The sequence below is a fragment of the Schistocerca gregaria genome, chromosome 4 (genome assembly GCF_023897955.1).
Source record: "Schistocerca gregaria isolate iqSchGreg1 chromosome 4, iqSchGreg1.2, whole genome shotgun sequence".
Lineage (NCBI taxonomy): Eukaryota > Metazoa > Arthropoda > Insecta > Orthoptera > Acrididae > Schistocerca > Schistocerca gregaria.
Window position 1 is genome coordinate 519,523,463 of NC_064923.1, and position 21,545 is coordinate 519,545,007.

At 37.6% G+C, this 21,545-nt stretch overlaps 1 protein-coding gene across 1 annotated transcript in view; it reads right to left on the reverse strand.

The window, feature by feature from the left end:
• Nucleotides 1-12,758: 12,758 nt before the first annotated feature.
• The window catches only part of LOC126266679 (ras guanyl-releasing protein 3-like), a 350,931-nt gene continuing 342,144 nt past the window's right edge, over nucleotides 12,759-21,545 (reverse strand). Inside the window, exon 14 of the mRNA XM_049971101.1 lies at nucleotides 12,759-13,210. Coding sequence (XP_049827058.1) covers nucleotides 13,040-13,210 — 171 coding nt within the window. The 3' untranslated portion in view covers nucleotides 12,759-13,039. The remainder of the gene's footprint in view (nucleotides 13,211-21,545) is intronic.

The window sequence follows — 21,545 nt, forward strand, 5'->3', positions numbered from 1 at the left end:
GCCTATCTTCCACATATTTTTCCAGAACTGTGAACGAAAATATAAATCACTTAAGGAGGAATTTGTGAAGGTCAGATTAAGTTATTTAGAGTTGAAATAAATACATTTATTTCCATTATGTAGCCTAAACTTTATTTCGCAATACTTGAGATCCCGCATCTCCTTGTAGTCCATTTAAAAATCCTTACATCATATCCTGTGCAGCCAATTGAAATACAGCTGATTGTTGCAGCTGTTTCTTTAAAACATTTAACTTCCTGTTGCGGCTTCTGTAATCAGCATATTGTGTTTTGAAAAGTTCATATTTTGCAATGGTCTTCTGTGGTGGTAGTCACACATAAACATACTTTGATGACATTTTATAGGTTAAAGTCACTACAACAAGTGAAATGGCAAATATAGCATGACATTGGTGACATTAACTGACATTTAATTATAAGAATTTGTAAAAGGAAGTGGCATGTTTGTGAAAAATATTCAGTGTGGTACTGTTCTGAACTGGCTTCTCGACTTCCTGAGCTGAACAGCAGAAATGGGCAACTTGGACTTGCAAAGGATCATGGTAGTGTGACCATAGATACAGCTGTCAGACTGGTCGGTAGTGGAGTATCCCCATTTCTATTAGCTCTAGACGATTTCTGTTAGCTCTAGATGCCTTTGTGCAGAGAGGTTGTTCTGTTTCACATCTTTGTCCAAATTGTGCAGTAGTGTCCACATTTTTGTGCGCTTCCTCTCTGTTTACTTTGATCTCATTCACAGAACAGTTTTTGAAATTGTAAAACTTGCCCAAGTGTGCAGTTACTGCCAATGATAGAGCACGGGAATTTGAAGTTGATGATATGTATGTTTCCAATAAATCTATGGTATTCTGTTATTACTGCAACAGCATGTGAGACGGAAAAGGTAGTGTATTGAAACATGCAGAGTGAGAAGCACAGAGGAAATAACTCCAAGAATTCTGATAAAGACTGTAAATACCTGGCTCAAAGGATCACTGAAAAATTTTTGTGAGTGAACATTCTGCTTCACAAACTGGAAAATGAAGATTTTCGGCAGTGGGTGAATGAATTCATCAAAGTTAAGCTGTGGTTTACTGATAGTAAACAGCATGTTGATTATATTTTAGTTTTCAACTTGCCACTGTATATCTAATAAAGAAACAAATTTTGTTAACACAGATTCAGAATGATAACAGTGGGGTTAATTTTATTTAAGGTGCTAGTGACATTCTATGCATCAAGACAATGAGGGAAACTGTTGTACCTTCTATACAAAAACAATGAAAGACTGTGGTAATGGAGCAGCTAGCCAACAGGGATGTTGTAGTGTTAGCAGATGAGGCCACTAACAAGAGGTCACTTTTTCTTGTGGTAGTGAAGACTGTTAGGGATGGAACAACCAGAAACTTTTTATTGCGAGTTCAAATTCTTGATACAGCAAACTGCACTCATTGTGCTCGTGCAGTATTGGGTATTTTGCAAGACTATAATATTTGATATGATAATGGTAAAGCTATTGTCAGTGCCAGACATCTGAACAATGTGTCACTTAATTGAAAACTGTTACAGGAGACCATTGAAGCAATGTTCTGTGTTGGGCATGCAGGCTGAATCAGTCACAAGGGTATTTTTGCAAGGAACTTTTGAAATTGAACTCAGCTATAACTTACTTAAAGGCTGCTTTCCTAAATACCAAGAAGAGAAAACTCTTACATCTACAGTTTTTAGAGGAGATGAAGGAGGATCATGACAGGGTGGAATTCTTCCGCAGCAATGATATGCAGGAATTGGTTATGTTAATTCACATTCTAATGATGATGTAAGTTCAGTTCATGTGGAAGCCATGTTTATTAAGGAACAAGCAAATGATATGGTGAATGTCAATGTGTACTTAGCCTTTAAATCATCCTAACTCAGATGAATTATACTCAAAAATTAAAACACCTGGAAAATGGCTTTGCTGTTGTGGCAGAAATAATTTTTGATGAGGAAACAAGGAAGGTTGTGCATAAGGTGAAGAGAGATGTTCTTCAGGCAGAGATGACAGAAATACTGAAATGCAGTGGACTGCATATCCAAATAAAGCTGATGATGCTCATGGTTACAGATCCGTGTAAGTCTCTGTTCTAGGCTTGTGCTTCAACTTTAGGACAGTAATCACAAACTCTATTAATGCCGAGATGGCAAAGAGGTTCTCATGTATGTGTGTGTCATGGCATCAGCTCTTAGCAATGTAGCTGTTCTGAAGGGGTAGCCTTTCCACTTCCAGCCTATTTTCTTCTTGGAGTGTGCCTTGTCCTTTTGTGTCACTACGCAATGTATACTGCTGAGGCATTCCCATGTTGGTGCCAAAAAAACTTAAGTTTGGTAGCATCACCATATTATGGAATTTTGTCGATAATTCATATATTTCATATGATGATATGTGTAGAGAAACAGAAATAAACACTTATTGCATGCAATAGTGCCCTTCTTACACACAGTAAGAGTTTGATATATTCCTGGAGAACATGATAGCAAGTGTTTATATATAAAAGATGCTGTAACTTACCAATCGAGAAAGTGCTGGTATGTTGACACACACACACACACACACACACACACACACACACACACACACACACACACACACACACACACACACACACACACACACACACACACACTCACTCACACTCACACTCCAGTTATATAGACGCAGGCAGACATATGTAACAATCATATATGTCTGCCTGTGTCTGTATTTATGTGCGGATGGATATGTGTGTCCCTCCCCCCCCCCCTCCCCCCCCCCCCTTCCCCCAAGGTAAGTCTTCCTGCTCCCGGGATTGGAATGACTCCTTACCCTCTCCCCGCGCGCGCCATTGTGTGTGTGTGTGTGTGTGTGTGTGTGTGTGTGTGTGTGTGTGTGTGTGTGTGTGTGTGTAACACTAACTCCAAAAATCTCTCTTGCACACACAAATGCACTTGTGTGCACACATATCAATAGCACAATTCTTCACTCCTCACAGCGTATGTTCGATCACTTTTACGTGGAGTTGCTTAAGATACCAGTGGAGATCGGGCCTGAACTACCACGTAATGACACTACCAACCATAGCTAACAATTGCGCTCTAGCCGTTACCAAATGATTTATGTGCTCCCCTTTGCTTTGAGTTGTGCTTGCTGGTTATTTCCTTTTCTTATTTTGAAATGAGTGCAGAGAGCAATCTTGGTCTATCATAGGGTGTGAATACAGCTCTCACACCACCACATGAAATCAGCGACCCATATGCCCACTATTACATTGGTTCTGCCATCCCAGGGGCACAGAACATGGACATAGGCTGCCAGCCCTATGAGAGGAAGACATGGCTTGTCCCCCCCCCCCCCCCTCCTCCCCTCCCTCCACTCTGCTCTTCTCCCCTTGACAGCCAGAACTCCTTGTTTATTTTACGTTTGTTTGACCCTCCTCCTTGTTGGCAAATAAATCTGACATATCAAATTGAAATGTTCAATTTTACACAAGAATAACTTTTCACAGGATAGCATCCCTAAGGCACTCAGTCATCCTTCTTTCATGGTGTTTCATAGGAACATTGTAATTCTCTTGAGCACTGAAATGCACCTCTCAGCTTCTGATGTCGAGATAGGCATCATGATTAGCAGTTTTGAAAGTTTAACAGTTTTGTCGAATGTCTCATGAAGTTCATCCTGTGGAATCAACAAAAGAGATGGAACTGCGTCAGCAACTGCTCTGAACTCAAGCCTAGTGCAGAAGTCTTGAAGCTCACCCTTCAACTTCCTTTTTTTCCAGAAATGTATATGTGTCTTTAATTTCAAGGTATTTTGTTGGAAAACCTGTGATGTATTTGTCAGACTGATTTATGTCAAATAAGTTGGCTGCAGTGAGGTGTCCAGTGAACTGAAAATGTAATTTTATTTCAGAAAGGATGACATCGCACGCTTCTAAAGCAACTATCTCTCTCTCTCTCTCTCTCTCTCTCTCTCTCTCTCTCTCTCAGCAAGAATCGTTTCATTATTTTCAAAATTAATCTCATTAAGGATGAAGTCAGTGTCCTCTCTGATGTTTTGCATTACCACTTCCAAGTTCTGATTATTTTTTTTATTTATTTATTTACATGTCAATTTCTGTAGGACCAAATTGAGGAGCAAATCTCCAATGTCATGGAACGTGTCAGTACATGAACTTACAACATAAAAGTAACAACAGATAAAAATAAATGTTCATGAACCTGAAAGAAAAATCAGTCCATAAGTTTAAGCAAACGCTATCAGCAATACAATGAGAATCAGCTTAATTTTTCAAGGAACTCCTTGACAGAATAGAAGGAGTGACCCATGAGGAAACTCTTCAGTTTTGATTTGAAAGCACATGGATTACTGCTCATATTTTTGAATTCGAGTGGCAGCTTATTGAAAATGGATGCATCAGTATACTGCACGCTTTTTTGCACAAGAGTTAAGGAAGTCCGATCCAAATGGAGGTTTGATTTATGCTGAGTATTAACCGAGTGAAAGCTGTTTATTGTTGGAAATAAACTAATATTGGTAATAAGAAACGACAATGAGGAATATACATATTGAGAGGCCAATGTCAAAATACCCAGAGTCGTGAACAGAGGTCGACAAGAGGTTCGTTTCTGAGCCAAAAATATCCTTCTAGAATGGGAAGAGTTACCCCAAAACATAATACCATATGATATAAGTGAATGAAAATAAGCAAAGTAGATTAATTTACGTGTCGAAGTATCACTCACTTTCGATACCGTTCGAATAGTGAAAATGGCAGTATCAAGTCTTTGAACAAGATCCTGAACGTGGGCTTTCCATGACAGCTTACTACCTATCTGAACACCTAGGAATTTTAACCATTCAGTTTCACTAATCATATGCCCGTTCTGTGAGATTAAAACGCCAGGTTTTGTTGAATTGTGTGTTAGAAACTGTAAAAACTGAGTCTTACTGTGATTTAACGTTAGTTTATTTTCTACAAGCCATGAACTGGGGTCATGTACTGCACTACTTGAAACCGGGTCAATGTTGCACACAACATCCTTAACTACCAAGCTAGTGTCATCAGCAAACAAAAATATTTTAGAGTTACCCATAATACTAGAGGCCATATCATTTATATAAATAAGGAACAGGTGCGGCCCCAACACTGATACCTGGGGCACCCCACATTTGACAGTACCCCACTCAGATCCCACATCCCAGCCGTTATCAACATTGTGAATAATGACCTTTTGCTGCCTGTTGCTAAAGTAAGAGGTGAACCAATTGTGTGCTACTCCCCTTATTCCGTAATAGTCCAACTTCTGGAGCAATATTGTGAGATCAACACAGTCAAATGCCTTTGTTAAATCAAAAAATATGCCAAGCGTTTGAAACTTTTTGTTTAGCCCATCCAGTACTTCACAGAGAAAAGAGAATATAGCATTTTCAGTTGTCAAACAACTTCTAAAGCCGAACTATACATTTAATAGCAAATCATGTGATATAAAATGATCAATTAACCTTACATACACAGCCTTTTCGATAACTTTTGCAAACACTGATGGCGCAGAAATAAGTCTAAAATTATCTACTTAAATCGCTCAGGAAACTGACCATTCTTAAAGGAAAAATTACAAATATGGCTAAATAAGGGGCTAACATGTGCAGCACAGTACTTTAATATACTACTAGCACTCCATCATAACCATGAGAGTCCTTAGTCTTCAGTGATTTCATTATTGACTCAATCTCCCTCTTGTCTGTATCACAGAGGAGTATTTCAGACGTCAATATCGGAAAGGCATTTGCTAAGAAATTTATATGATTTCCTGTAGAAACTAAATTTTTATTTAATTCACCAGCAATGCTCAGAAAATGGTTGTTAAATACTGTACATATATCTGATTTATCAGTAACAGAAATATTATTACCGTGAGCTGACTTTATATCATCAACCTTGTGCTGCTGACCAGACACTTCCTTCCCAACTGACCATATGGCTTTAATTTTATCATGTGAATTAGCTATTCTATTTGCATACCACATACTTTTTGCCTTGATAATAACATTTTTAAGCACCTTACAATAATACTTGTAATGGGCTACTGTAGCTTGATTGTGACTACTTCTAACATTTTGATATAATTCCCACTTCGTTCTACATGATATCCTTATCCCACTAGTCAGCCAACCGGGCTGCCCATTACTGCTAGTACCCTGTTTAGAATGTTCTAATGGAAAGCAACTCTCAAAGAGCATGAAAAATGTGTTATGGAAAGAATTGTATTTATCATCTATATTATTGGCACTATAAACATCTTGCCACTCTTGTTTCTTGACAAGTTTTGAAAAACTCTCTAATGCTGTTGGATTAACTTTCCTATGTAGTTTGTAACTAAATACGACATTGGTTTGAGTACAAAAACCTTTTAGTGTTAAAATTTGTGCTTCATGGTCTGGAAGGCCATTCACCCTTTTACTAACAGAATGCCCATCTAGTAATGAAGAATGAATAAAAATATTGTCTATGACTGTGATACTGTTTCCCTGCACCCTAGTTGGAAAAAACACAGTTTGCATCAGATCATATGAATTTAAGAGACCTACCAACATCTTTTTACTTGCACAATCATGTACAAAATTAATATTGAAGTCACCACATATAACTACTTTCCGGTACTTCCTATAAAGTGAATCAAGAACCCTCTCTAGCTTAAGCAAAAACGCTCTGAAGACAGAGTTAGGGGACCTATAAACAACAGCAATTAGAAGTTTAGTTTCACTAAATTCAACTAATGCTGCACAACTTTCAAATATCTGTTCAGTGCAGTGTTGTGATATGTCTATGGACTCAAATGAAATACTGTTTTTTTACATACAGAGCCACTCCCCCATCCCGCAAGGAACTCCTTGAGAAACAGCCAGCTAATCTGTAACCTGGTAAAGGAAGCCTCTGAATTATCAAATTATTTAAGTGGTGCTCTGATATACCAATAATTTCAGGGTTAAAATCTATTAGCAGTTCACTAACTTTATCTCTATTACCTCTTATATTTTGATGAAATATGCTAATTCCTTGCTGTTGTTGATTCGGTTATCTCCTTCTGAAGATGATTAAAAAGTACGTCTGTATGAGGCATTACCTTATAAAAAATGATATCCAGAAAATGAAATTGTTATCTTGCAGTCATTGTTTGTATGAACCAGCATTTTCAGTAGTGGAAGATAGTTTTATGCTCTCACTTGTTGCAGTGACTTCCATAACAGTAATAAGATTTTTCCCTGTTTTCAAAACATCTTTTACTACTAGTGAGTGGTAATTCCATCTCGTCACACACTCAGGGCAAGCTTTTTTTGAATAATGCTGCCCAACACTTTTGATCCCTGCGGCAAGTTAGAAAAGAAAGAATTACCTGAAAGGTGTGCAAAAAAGATGTGGGATTTGTGACTAACAGATGCTGCCATAGACATAAGGTTGAACACATGTGCATGACAATGGATGTAGTTTGCATTTGGATATTTATCTTTAGTTAATTTCTGAACCCCATTCAACTTGCCACTCATGACGTTTGCACCATTGTAACTCTGATCTATTAATTTTGGTCGATAATCGCCAATTAATGGTTCAGTTTCTTTCAGAATACTCTCAGCTATAGTATGAGTATTCTGACTTTCTGGATTAACAAAGTTCCAAAATCTTTCAACAGGTTTTCCCTCAACAACATAACACAAAACAATAAACAATTGAAATTCACAAGACACATCTGTGCTTTCATCCACAATTATTGCAACATAATCAGCACATTTTATTTCTTTATGAACTTCATTATGGTACACTTCTAAGATGCATTGCAGTAGTTTGTTCTGAACAGTCTTTGAAATGTCTTTGAACACTGATGCTTGAATGAGATGAATTTGAAGATCATTATCCAGTTCCATGCTGAACTGTATTAGCTCACTAAAAACTCTCTTGTTCTGAGAGGCATCAGACTCATTGTGGTCGTGAGAGCCAGTTCCAAAGCGCCACAGAACTTTACAATTAAATTCAGTATGTACCCATTCTTTTCTACACATTTGTTGTGGCTGTTAATTGTTTGTCTATATTGCGAATCTAATTTCTGCAGAATGTTAGTTTTGCCTAGAAATGAAAGACTAAGCACATTATTCATGTGTTCCTTTGACATTTCATGTAGTTTTATTTTAGACAATATATGCCCACATCAGTTATTCCGGTCTTACACCAATGAATATCTCCCTCCTCCCCCCCCCCCCCCAAAAAAAAGAAAAAAACCACACACAAAGAAAGCAAAAAACAACATTGCTTTCTTCACAATCTCAAATCCATTTCTTCTCTTGGTAAATTTCTGGTTTGAACATAGGGCATTTTGTTCGCTTCTGTAGATTCAGATTCGGGAGTGGCCTACCTAGTGATTTTTATCTGAGAGTCCTGTTGCTAAATGGTATTTTTAACAATTCATTTACTTTGGGGTGCAGACAGCTATATATGCGTGTATGCTATTTTCATAGGCAACTGAAGTTTCCCTTACAGATAACACTGTGCAGACAGCTATATATGGTCAATTACCTGACCTTGCAATCACTACAATGTGTTTGTACAGAACTGTATCACACAAACATAATGAGTATAAACAGAAATACTACACCTTTGCTTGGAAAACAGATGCTCAACAGATGGTGAATATGTTAGTTTTTTTGTTCTGTAGCAATAGCCCTGCTGTTGTGAAATATACCAATATTGAAATAATGCCTCTTAGTTCCAAAATCTAAGGGTATAATTGTATTCAAATTGCACACAGCTATTTAGAACGCTATTTAAGTGTATTATTTCTCTATTGGATTTAATTAAGCATTAAATGGTGTTTAGGAATGCATTAGCGTTAATTTGCAGAAAGATTGTTAAACTAGATTACAAAAAAACTGTTCCCTGATGTATTCTAACATGATTGCTAGATGGCAGATCGTGCTTCTATAGGTCCAACACTTTACCTCAGAAGCCGCCCCTGCCACTGTGATTTTGCCGTGACTTCTTTCTACTCCAGTAAAGGTCTTTGCTCACCTTCTGCCGTTGCCCCTATAATTTTCAGTTGCATTTATTTATCAAGTTCAGCATAAAGTAAGATGGATGTTCATGGAATTCATCCCTTGTGGATATTTTTTCATTTGTTTTTTCATTTGTGTGTGTGTGTGTGTGTGTGTGTGTGTGTGTGTGTGTGTGTGTGTGTGTGTGTGTGTATGAGGGGGGGGGGGGGGGGGCAGGGAGATAGAAGTCTCAAGTTTTTCATGGTCAACACATGACTGAATTGTTAGGGGCTGTTCACACCTTTTCCCATCATTGCTTTCCTCTTTTTCTAAATATTGCTGTGCAACTTTGTCAGTATAGCATGATAACATTTCATAGTAACATCCAAGACTTCTATTTAGCATAGCTTTCAGGAGAATAGTGAGAGAATCTTAGAACTCATCACTGTGCTTGTAATTTGTTTGGTAAGGGTCACAGTACTGAACTGGAAATTTGTCAACTGATGTAAGATGCCTTTAAAATGATGATAATTATGTTTGTACATTTTAGTAAGCTAACAAAAATAAAAGTTTACTCAGTGAAAATTGTTTGTTTCATTGTCTGATAAGTAGTGTGACTGGTGCCATCTAGAGCCTTCAGGAAACATTCTATCCCACATTCTCTTATCATGGTAAATTATTTTTGTACATAAGCCTCTGTTCCACCTTTAAAAAAATCAGATTCACAATATTCACTTCCTCATTACTCACAGAAAATGTAACTTGTTTATTTATGTTGCAGCAGTGCCATCAACCAATGGACCTTGTTGCATAGCATAATGCAAGTTCAGTAGCTTGCAAGGCAGGTAAGGGAATCAGCATTGATTGAATATTCATGAAAGATTAATGACTGTTGGTCTAGTACCCTAACAAGCCTGATTGTGGTTTTAGAACTTTTACATGTTCATTTGGGCAATTCCTAGGCTGATCCTCAGTCTCTGCTTCGTATAAACAGTCAGTAAAAATATGGTATCACACAGAACAAAGTATACATGAATCACAGAAGTTGACACTACAACTTCCTTCCCTTTAATTAGCTGATGACTGAATTTGAAGCCATTTTGACTATTTTTCGACTATGACTGCATCAAGAAATATGTAAAGGTATTTTTAAATTCCTGCTACCAGTCGCAAACTTTGTCAACTATTGTATTACTTATATATTTAGTGACATGCTTTGAGGGTTAAACCTCATCTTCAGGCTAAATGGCATTACAAAAACAACTATACAGTAAGGTCATATGGATATTACATAGTCTTTTCATAAATGCTGTGGTAATATCAGTATGAATTTCTTGTAAAGCTGTTTTTGTAATGCCATTTAGCCTGAAGATGAGGTTTAACCCTCAAAACATGTCACTAAATAAATAAGTAATACAATAGTTGACAAAGTTTGTGACTGGTAGCATTAATTTAAAAATACCTCTACATAATTGATGACTGTTATGACTGAAAGGTGTGGCGGTGGGGGGGGGTCTTACAACAAAGCTAAATAATGAAATACAGCAGGTTCCATACTCTGAGGTAAACATTAGTTAAGGGAGAGCCTCTTCAACCAAAAAGTTCTGTTGTCTGTACGGCAAGTAATAGTGTTCATTACAAAGCTATGTGTCAAGGAGTAATGTACTGCAAATAGGCCTCTCTATTTACAGATGTAGGTATTATTTTCTGTTACACCATTGTAATCAAGTAAATATTAAGCTATCAATAAGAGATAAGCAGTAGGCATTTAATATAATTTGAGGAAGCAGAAACATATTTTTCAATGAAGCACTTTCCTTTGTAATTTTCTCAGTTAAATTTAGTTGACACAAGCAGGAACTGCATTAAGCAGATGGAAATAGTTCATTGTTAATGCAGCATACAGAGCAAACTTTCTAAGAGTTGTCCTTTTGTTAACGTATACACTGACTCTTAACACGTAACTGGAGGTTCTCCTTTTTGATGAGATTGGAACATAACAAATGAATAGTTTACCATCACTAATGAGTATAATGGTTTCCACACAGATTCATTACTTAAGATACAACATGGAAATCACAAACTTTCAATCACCCTCACTCCCCATCATGCCCTCTGAAATGCAGCACATACTACGTTCCCCCAATCACCCTGGGCTAAAACTCTGCTAGTACACATTCCTCCCTCCTCCCTCCCCCCCCCCCCCCCCCCCCAAACACACATAGCACCACCTTTCATGATATACGGAGGCACATTTTTTCGAACCTTCATTCTCATGTTGCTGTCTCAATGAAACATAATTGAACTTATAGTTGGGAAATTTTGAGATGATCTCATTGTTGACCATGTCGTCACTATTAAAATAAAAGTACCTGAAGCTGCTATCATTAATATATTAATGTTAATGATCACGCAAACGGAAGAAAGAAAAGAAGGAAAAACCATACTTAAGATATGTAACTTCATTCTGGCTTTTTGCTTTGACTTCCACAACTGCTACTTTTTGACATAACATAAGACATTTTGACATGCTTAAGGATAAGAATCATCATGGCTGATGCACAAATCACCCAGTGTGGCGTCAGCTGAAATAAGACTTGCAATCCGGTGTCTGAACTTCCCTGGATAGGGCCTCTCAGTCAACAATGCCTCACAGTCATTTTATTTCAACCTTACGGTAATTTCCATGGTGTGTTGAATGTAGGGGACCTACCGCTTAGTGAATGTCATTAAAATATGCTGGAGTTTCATGACACTCATTTTTGTATTGTTTTTCCCAGTAAAAGTGTTCAGATTCAGCGGGCTAAACAAATGTATTGTTTACATGTGTGCAAAAGTAGCAGGATATTTTACATTTTTCCTTTAGCCTGTAGTGACTAACAATTTTCTAGGAGAGTGTAGTTAATGTCCATATATAATTTATTTTTAAAAGCAATAAGACCTACAGATATTCCACAAAGTAAATTACTGTTACGTCATTCAGAGAGCCGTAGCTATGAATTATCTCTTTAATAGTCGAGAAATACTAGATAAGAGACTAGAAACAATAGGCAATAAATAAATAAATAGAAATTGCCACCAGCTCATGCAATAAATTTTGTGAGTGTCAATAATCTATAACTGTGAATATGTATCAGAATCACACAGTAAAACAAATACCCATACATGCAAGAATAACAACATCTCTTCAACAAGTAGCGAGTGATGTGCTACGGCACACTGGGCTGACAACTGGGAGGATCACAGCTCAAATCCCCATCCACTCATGCAGATCAAGTTTTCCATGATTTTCCTAAATCTGTTAAGGTAAATGTTTAGAAAGTTCCTCTGTAAAAGATACTGCCAATTTCCTTCCCTACCTTTGCCCTAGTTCAAGCTCTCCAATGACATCACCAATAGAACAAAAGAGTGCAGCATACATTAGCAGATAAATCATAACTGAGTAATATATCTGGTGAGGCTGAGGCTTTTTTCAAACCAACTTTTTGTACAAATACCAAGAAATGCATTACCAGTGATAAAAGGCATCAACACACAAGACACAAATATAAGAGACTGATATCACAAAAGGAAATGTACTGCTGAAACACATTAATATGATGCACAGAAGCAGTTTGTCTCCTAAAGCAATCCACAAATCAGAGAAAAAGAAGGAATAGCTGAATTGATGCTGCCTTGTTGGTTACCTGAAATGCAAGAATGTTGCAAAAAACACAGAGTTCTTTGTAAGCTAGATGTACAGCATTACTGGGATTTATTTCCATCACTGGTGAAGTTAATAAGTACATTTATGCATATATACAAATGAAATGACTTGTTTACTTATTTTCTTATATATACAAATGTATATACAGTGTACAAAATTACCACAGACTTCATTCTTATCATACATTTAGTGAGTTTCATCCTGTGAACACTTTTAAAATTTACAACAAAATAGTTATGTAATAGCTTCTTGATCAGTCTAATGTGTTGAAATAGGAAGTCAGAAGGTCACTTATTACAAATGAGTGTCTTTCTGAATATGTAATGTTTCCATCTGACTGAGGATGAAAGCAACAGTTTGTTGCCGGACTTCTCCCACATGGTCCCTCAAGGAATGGAGCTCTTTGTAGGCAGCCTCCAGTTGCTGAAGAAGAAATTGGTTTTCCTTCATGAGACGCTGCTTTGCCTGTGCAGAAATGGGTGACATGTGACTTTCCTTTATAAACATTTATAGGCAGTAGTTTCAGCAAAATGACAATATAGCACTATGTACTATTATGCTACAACTGGTTACTGACAGTGGCTCTACAAGCAACTTACATATGATTTAAGTTTTCAGGCACACTGGACAAGCAAATAAGCAGCATACGTTGCAAGCTTGCTATAAGTATTTGTGTCTTTTTGTAGGTAATGATTAGACCAAGTCCCTGTAAACTCAAATTCAGTTTCTTTTAACTGATAATTATTTTAGTATATAGAAGCATGTGCATTTATGATCATTTACAGTTCTGTCATATGCAGCAAGTAATGTGTCTTACTATATCAAACTTCGTCCATCATTTGTTATCTCGATCTAGTTTTATTCCCCATTGCAGTGAAAACAGAATAAAAGACTATGACCACGAATATACAGTGGAGTTTTGACAGAACTCCAAACCAGTCTGCAGATCTTGTAGACCTCTATCCTCCGAAAGGTGGCGCATTGTGCTATGATTCAGGTAACTCTTGAAACAGATATATGTCTTGTAGACAATGTATACAGGGTGAACCAGAACACCACCACAGAATTTTGAAGGTTTTTGAGGGATATCTACTGCATATTTTGGCATAAGGGACTCATGGCTTCTACTTGTTTCTTACAGAGTAATAATGTAACTATGATTTATTAAATTTGTTACACCAGTTAGATTCGTTTCTGTTACAATCCCTTCACAATAGTGAAAAAGTCTGTAATACGCAATTATCAAAATGTACAACACAACACACAGAGTAATGCAACAATCCTCATATGAAATATGTACATATTTATCACAGTTTGTTCACTCTGTGTTGTATAGCTAAAGGCTATCTATGGTGCCAGATTTCACCCTCTCATTTCTTACATAATAATAATAATAATAATAATAATGAAACAATATGAACATAACTCTCCGCTATACATACAAGCATTATCCTCATGTACACCACACAAATTCACATATGACACAGCTCTCTCACCGGTACATGGAAAGGATGGTCAATGTGCATTGAGCAAGAACACCCTTTCCAATAGGCAGCTGAACCCACCCCATGGGATTTCTCAGCCAACTATGCCATACAACATTTCCATTTTTTAGTAATACTAGTCATAAAGCTGTGTGTCACTATTAATAGACAGCTAACACTGCCAGAAAAATGAGTCTGAGACAGAACCAAGCAGTATTGAATGCAGACTGGAGGGTGAAGAGTATAGTGGACATTATTGAAGTCAGCTGCTAGTACTGTGAGTGAATAGAACAAGTTTGTTTCCAAACAAAACACGCAATACCTCTCATTGCACTGATGTCCAGATATTTTCAGTCCTGTACATACACAAAGATTACAGGGGCAAGAAATCAATATCAAGTGCAATTACTTTGTAATGAACCATGAGGCCAAATAACAAAATACTCGGAAATATCTCTGACCTCTCTCCAGCATTTTGTCAGCGTAATTTGGGTTCACATGGTATATGAGACGTGTCAAAAGTAATGAGAATGACAACACTATGAGCAACCTGCTAAAACTTTGTTGTTCTACTTGGGATCAATGTTCATCTCCTCCAGATGCTCACTCTGAACTCCATACAGCCATCACATGATGTTTGAGAGTGCCATAAGTGAAGTTGTGTTGTTGTTGGGTGTTACAAAAATGGAACAGCAAAATTTAGAGCAACATTATGCCATCAAGTTATGTGTTAAACTGGGATAATCTGCATGTGTGACCTTTGAAAATTTGAAACTGGTCTGTGAGGTACATCCCTTATCAAGAGCATAAGTTTTTTGCTGGTGCAAATCATTTATGAAAGGCTGAGAACACCTTTAAGATTAACCTCGTTCAGGGAGACCATCAGCTTCAAAAACATTGAATGGATGCAGGCTCTAGTGAGAATGTTCCTCCTGAATGAATACACAACCAAGTATTCTAGAAAGATGTACTTGGAATGTTCAGGAAAATAGTGAACTGAGTGAGACCGGACACTGCAGACAAGTGAATACTGCATCATGACAGTGGGTCATGTCACATGGCCACTTCCATCATTGAATTTCTGACCTCAAAAGGCATTGCTATTGTTCCACAGCCCCCTATTCATCTGATCAGAGTCCTTAGACTTTTTTATTTTCCTAAAATTGAAAAATGTCTTAATAAGATGTTGTTTTGGGACTGTGGAGGTCATTCAAAAGAATGTGACTGACATTTTAAAGGTGCTACTAGTTCAAGTTTTTCAGTATTGCTGCCAAAACTGGGAACAATGACTCCACCAGTGTATAACAACCAAAGGGAACTATCATGAAAGGGACGAGAGAAAAAAAAATAGAGAGAAAGAAAGAAAAACAACTATAGTAGATAAAGACATCACACACCTTGTATTACTGAATTAAGGCTGGTTTCTAATATCCAATGCAGAAAAGAAAAATGTTGTCTGTAGGATAGGGCACTGATGAAGGTATAAAGGGGTTGCAGTAGGTCAATAATAAATACATGGATGAACCAATATTCCTTGGAAGATTACCTTTATCACCTCACTGTGGATTATGCAATTATGTGAAATGGCCAATTTCTCACACAATTACACATTTCCAAGCAGCTATGACTCAGTACCAGCCAGAAGTGAACATAACACAATACATAACAGTATCACTAATCTTATCAACATATGTAAATGATAAATGAAATAGTGTCAGCAGCACCATTAAGATTGCTCTCCTATTATACTGTTTTCTACAGCAAAGTATACTTGCCAAATGATTGTAAGAAATATGGAGTATAACTAATACGGTATTTACTCGACAGGGGATCTCAAGTTGATTCCGTATTTCTAGATTTCTGGAAAGCATTTGACACCGTTCCTCACAAGTGGCTTCTAATCAAGCTGCGGGCCTATGGGGTATCGTCTCAGTTGTGCGACTGGATTCATGATTTCTTGTCAGGAAGGTCGCAGTTCGTAGTAATAGACGGCAAATCATCGAGTAAAACTGACGTGATATCAGGTGTTCCCCAGGGAAGCATCCTGGGACCTCTGCTGTTCCTGATCTATATAAATGACCTGGGTGACAATCTGAGCAGTTCTGTTAGGTTGTTTGCAGATGATGTTGTAATTTACCATCTAGTAAGGTCATGCAAAGACCAGTATCAGTTGCAAAGCGATTTAGAAAAAATTGCTGTATGGTGTGGCAGGTGGCAGTTGACACTAAATAACGAAAAGTGTGAGGTGATCCACATGAGTTCCAAAAGAAATCCGTTGGAATTGGATTACTCGATAAATAGTACAATTCTCAAGGCTGTCCATTCAACTAAGTACCTGGGTGTTAAAATTACGAACAACTTCAGTTGGAAAGACCACAAAGATAATATTGTGGGGAAGGCGAGCCAAAGGTTGCATTTCATTGGCAGGACACTTAGAAGCTGCAACAAGTCCACTAAAGAGACAGCTTACACTACACTCGTTTGTCCTCTGTTAGAATATTGCTGCGCGGTGTGGGATCCTTACCAGGTGGGATTGACAGAGGACATCGAAAGAGCGCAAAAAAGGGCAGCTCGTTTTGTATTATCATGTAATAGGGGAGAGAGTGTGGCAGATATGATACGCGGATTGGGATGGAAGTCATTAAACAAAGACTTTTTCGTCACGCCGAGATCTATGAACGAAATTTCAGTCACTAACTTTCTCTTCCGAACGCGAAAATATTTTGTTGAGCCCAACCTAAATAGGTAGGAATGATCATCAAAATAAAATAAGAGAAATCAGAGCTTGAACAGAAAGGTTTAGGTGTTCGTTTTTCCCGTGCACTGTTAGGGATTGGAATGGTAGAGAGATAGTATGATTGTGTTTCGATGAACCCTCTACCGAGCACTTAAATGTGAATTGCAGAGTATCCATGTAGATGTAGATGTAGATGTACTCTTTGTGTTCTGAGTAGCATGTTTTAAAATTGGGAAGGACACAAGATAACACCCATAACAAAGATATGCAATAGTATCCAGCAATAGGACTAATAGTAAACTTCTGCAGTTTCTCATATCACATAAATGTTTAGGGGTAGTTGCATGAAATATGAATGGGAGCTTTAGCTTTGTCAGGAAAATTCTGGGAGGGGATGATGATTTAATACAAGGCCCCAAAATGACTAATTCTAATATACTGCTCCAGCATTTCGAGGATTATCAAGGAGGCATGACTGTGTACATTGAAAAATTTCAATGTTACACAGAAAAAATTGTGACAGGTCAATACGGTTTATACAAAAGTGTAACATAAATGTTCAGAAAATGCAAATAATGATATTTGGAAGAAAGTTATCACTGTTTTTGGGATACTTTGTTGTATAAATTTTGAGAACTGATATTCAAGACAGGCTTTACAGCAATTCTATTATGTACACACATTGCTTATCACGACTAAGGACAAATAGAATTAAAAAAAAGAGAATGTCTATCTTAATACATAAACATAATGTAATTGAACAATGGAAAATTCAGGATGGAATGTAACAATATTGTGAAAAAGAAAGTTGCTACTCTGCTATATGGTGAGTAGCATCTTCCCTTTTCATAATATTGTTACGTAATGCAATTGGATGGATAAAAATGTCTATTCATGAAGCAGTGGCAGGGGAACACACGTATAAAGGTACTAAAATATGCAAGCTTTTGGAGCCAGTGGCTCCTCCTGCCAGACAGAAAGGAGGAGGAAGAAGAGGTGTGAAGGAAAGAACTGGTGAGGTGTAGGAAATGGGGAGAGTTTGGAAAAGTCATCCAGAACTCGGGGTCAGGGGACACTTATTGGATGGGATGAGCAGCAAAGATTGATTGTTGGGGGACTGCATTGGATGAGATTTGAAAATGTGACGGTAACGTGCGAGACAGAGATTACTGACAAAACATTGTGCATGAGATAATAAGAGCTGAGAGCTAGCTGCACTGTATGTGGTAGAGGTGGAGCTCAGTGAAAAATAGGCAGATCAGAAAATAAAAGATATAGAAAAATAAATAGAATGAAGAAAAGAATAGTTACTGAGAGGAAATGCTGAGACCTTAGAAATTAAGGCCAGGTGGGTGGCGAGAATCAACTACATGTTGTGACGTCATTTCCCACATGCAGATTTTTGAGAAACTGGTGTCTGGGGAAAGAATCCAGATAGTTTGTGTGATAAGACAGGCATCAAGATCACAACTGTCACATTGTAGACATACTCTGCAATTGGATATTGTCTTGTCAATATACAAATTCTGCCTCTGCCTATCCCCACCCATCCTAATTAATAATGTGATAGTTGTCATGCCAGTGTAAATGGTTGAACAGTGTTCATGTAACAGCTGGTATAGGATATGTGTAATTTTACAGATGGTTTTCTCTTTGATAATATATATTTGCCAGTTCAGGGCTGGTATAGGTGGTGGTAAGAGGGTGCATAGGGTAAGTCTTACAGTGGGAACAGTCGCAGGGGTAGGAGTTACAGTGTAGGGAGAGGGGTGTGGAAGGTGCACAGAAACTGACAAGGTTATTGAGGTGAGGAAAGGCTATTCTATCTGTGTCAGACAGAACAGACCTCACTTAAGGGCATGATTTTAAGAAGTCACAGCCTTGTCAAAGTAGGTGATTAATACAAGGTATTATCAAAAAATAACAGGACTTTTTCAATTTTGTGGGCTTTGTACATATGATTTTGATTATTTTTTTTTTATCTTGGTGGTACACATGTTCCTACTGTATGATTGTATTTTCAGATGTTTTCAATATTTAGTTTCTTGTTGACAGTCAAAAGGATTACATGTGTTTTTGAGAGCTTGATGAGTACTTATTTTCAAAAAAGATGGATTGAAGTACTTGCATTAAATTTTGCTTGAAAATGGAATAAAGTGCAGCACCACATTCAAAATGTTGACTTTGGCTTGTGGTGAATTGAGTATGAGTAAGACAAGAGTTTATGAGCAGAATAAACATTTCAAAGAGGGTTGAGAAGATATTGAAGATGATGACTGCCCTGGATGCCCTAACACATCAATTACTGATGACAACATGGAAGAAGAAAAAAAAAAAAAAAATGGATCTTGAGAATCACCATTAGGGAAATTACTGATGATGGTGGCAAATCCCTTGGCTCATTCCAAGCAATTTTTTAGGATGATTTGGGCATGAAACCTGTAGCACCAGAGTTCATTCAAAATTGTTGAATTTTATGACATTGCATAGGCATCTTTCAGGAATTGCTGAATGAAGTTTACAATGATTCAGAACTTCTAAAGAAGGTTATAACAGGTGATGACACATGTGTATGAAGTCAAAACCTAGGCCCAATAGTCCGAATGCAAACTGCCTGAAGATCCAAGACCGAAAAAAATTTGACAAGTTTGATCACATGTGAAGTATCTTCTCACATTTTTCTTTGCTTATAGTGCATCATAGTGCATCATAAATTCCTGCATTTGGTCATATGGCCAATAAGGAATACTTCCTGGAAGTAATGCACCATTTGCACAAAACAATCTGAAGAAAACAACCAGAATTGTGGCAAAACCACTCATGGACATTGCATCACGATAATGCACTTGCTCCCACCTCAATGCTTGTTCATGATTTTTTTGGCAAAAAATGAAACTGGTATGTTGAAGTGGTTCCATGACTTCAACAATTGCTGGCACAAGTGTACTGTTTCTGAGAGGAATTTCCTTGAAGGAGACAAAGTTGATGTTGATAAATAAATAAAAGTTCTTTATGAAAAACGAAATTACCTGTTACTTTTTCCTGACACCTCCTACATTCAAGGCATGGATAATACTGAGTGAAAGGAAGTGAATCCCTTAGTTGTTCTCTCTCTCTCTCTCTCTCTCTCTCTCTCTCTCTCTCTCTCTCTCTCTCTCTCTCTCTCTCTCTCTCTGTCTCTCTCTTTTATTTATTTATTTATTTTTTTGTTGAGAATCAGTAATATCAGGATTGCATGTGATGATCTGGGAAATCTGCTTCTTTTGAAGTAAGTTGGTGGAGTAATTACATCCAATGAAGGGTGAGGTGGGAGTGGTGGGTATTGCTGTAAAGAGTCTGTAACTAAACAAATAAATATATTTGCCTTGAATGCCAAGGGTGTATGATAGGGAAAGTTTGACATGGAAAGGATGGTAACTGTCATAAGTACTGTTATTTATTGATACGTTTAATGTGAACAGAAGTGTGAAACTGACCAATGGTGAGGACAATGTCAACATCAAGAAAAGTGGCATAGGATTCAGAACAGGACCATGTGAAATTTAAGTGGGAGAGAGTATTTAGAGATTCTAAGAATTTTAATGGGTCATCCTCGCCCTGAGCCCATATGGCAAGGATGCCATCAATGTATTTAAACCAGGCCAGAGGACAAATACTTCTGGAGCAAGGTATTTGGTGGGAATAGGAGGGCACAGATTTCAGACAATGTAGGAAGTGGTTGATGTCTTCAATATAGTATGGAAGTCTTTGTATTATAGATTTCAGATGTTGATCAGCTAAGGCAGATATACAGTCCAAGGTTGATTGGGTTTGTGGATGTTAGGAAGAAGACAAAAGGTGGTGGTGTGTGGTTTGGTTGGGGTAAGAAGTTTTATGGATTGAGGTATTAGTCCTTGCGAGGGCCCAGAGGTTATAAGCAGAGACTGTTGTTCAGTTTGTATTGCAGGGATGGGGTCTTGATGGTAGATGCTGTACACAGAGATGTCAGACAACTGGCACAGACCCTCACTTACATAATCCTGCCAGTCAAGTACCATAATGGAAGATGCTTTGTCAGCTTTGAGAATAGTGATGGAGTCATCAGTTTTTAGGGAATGAAGAGCCTGGAGTCCTGCAAAGGACAGGGTTAGGGTCATGTTATAGCAACCTGAGGAAGGACTGCAAAGCAGTGCTGGATGTTAGGAATTCTTAAAAGGCTTGAAAGGGATAATTTTGGGGCAGTGGTGGTGGATCAAGCTGGAACTGTTCAAGGCAGCGTTCAGTGGCAGTGCTGTTAGAAATGTTTTGTGGTAGGCTCCATCTGATATTGCTTTGACCTAGTACAGAGACAGACATTTTTCCCTCACTCAGCACATGAGTGGAATAGGCTAGTTACCAATACTAGTGTGAATTACCTGCTGTCATACATGGTATAGTCGCTTATAGAGTATATTGTATAACTGGTATCCAAAATTAAAGCAACAAATTACTGTTTCCCCATCCTGTGTCTAATTCATGATATAATCATACAAACTGCAACAGACGACCATACGATCATGTTCTGCATGGAAGATAGCATTTGGGCAACAGAAAATCATGC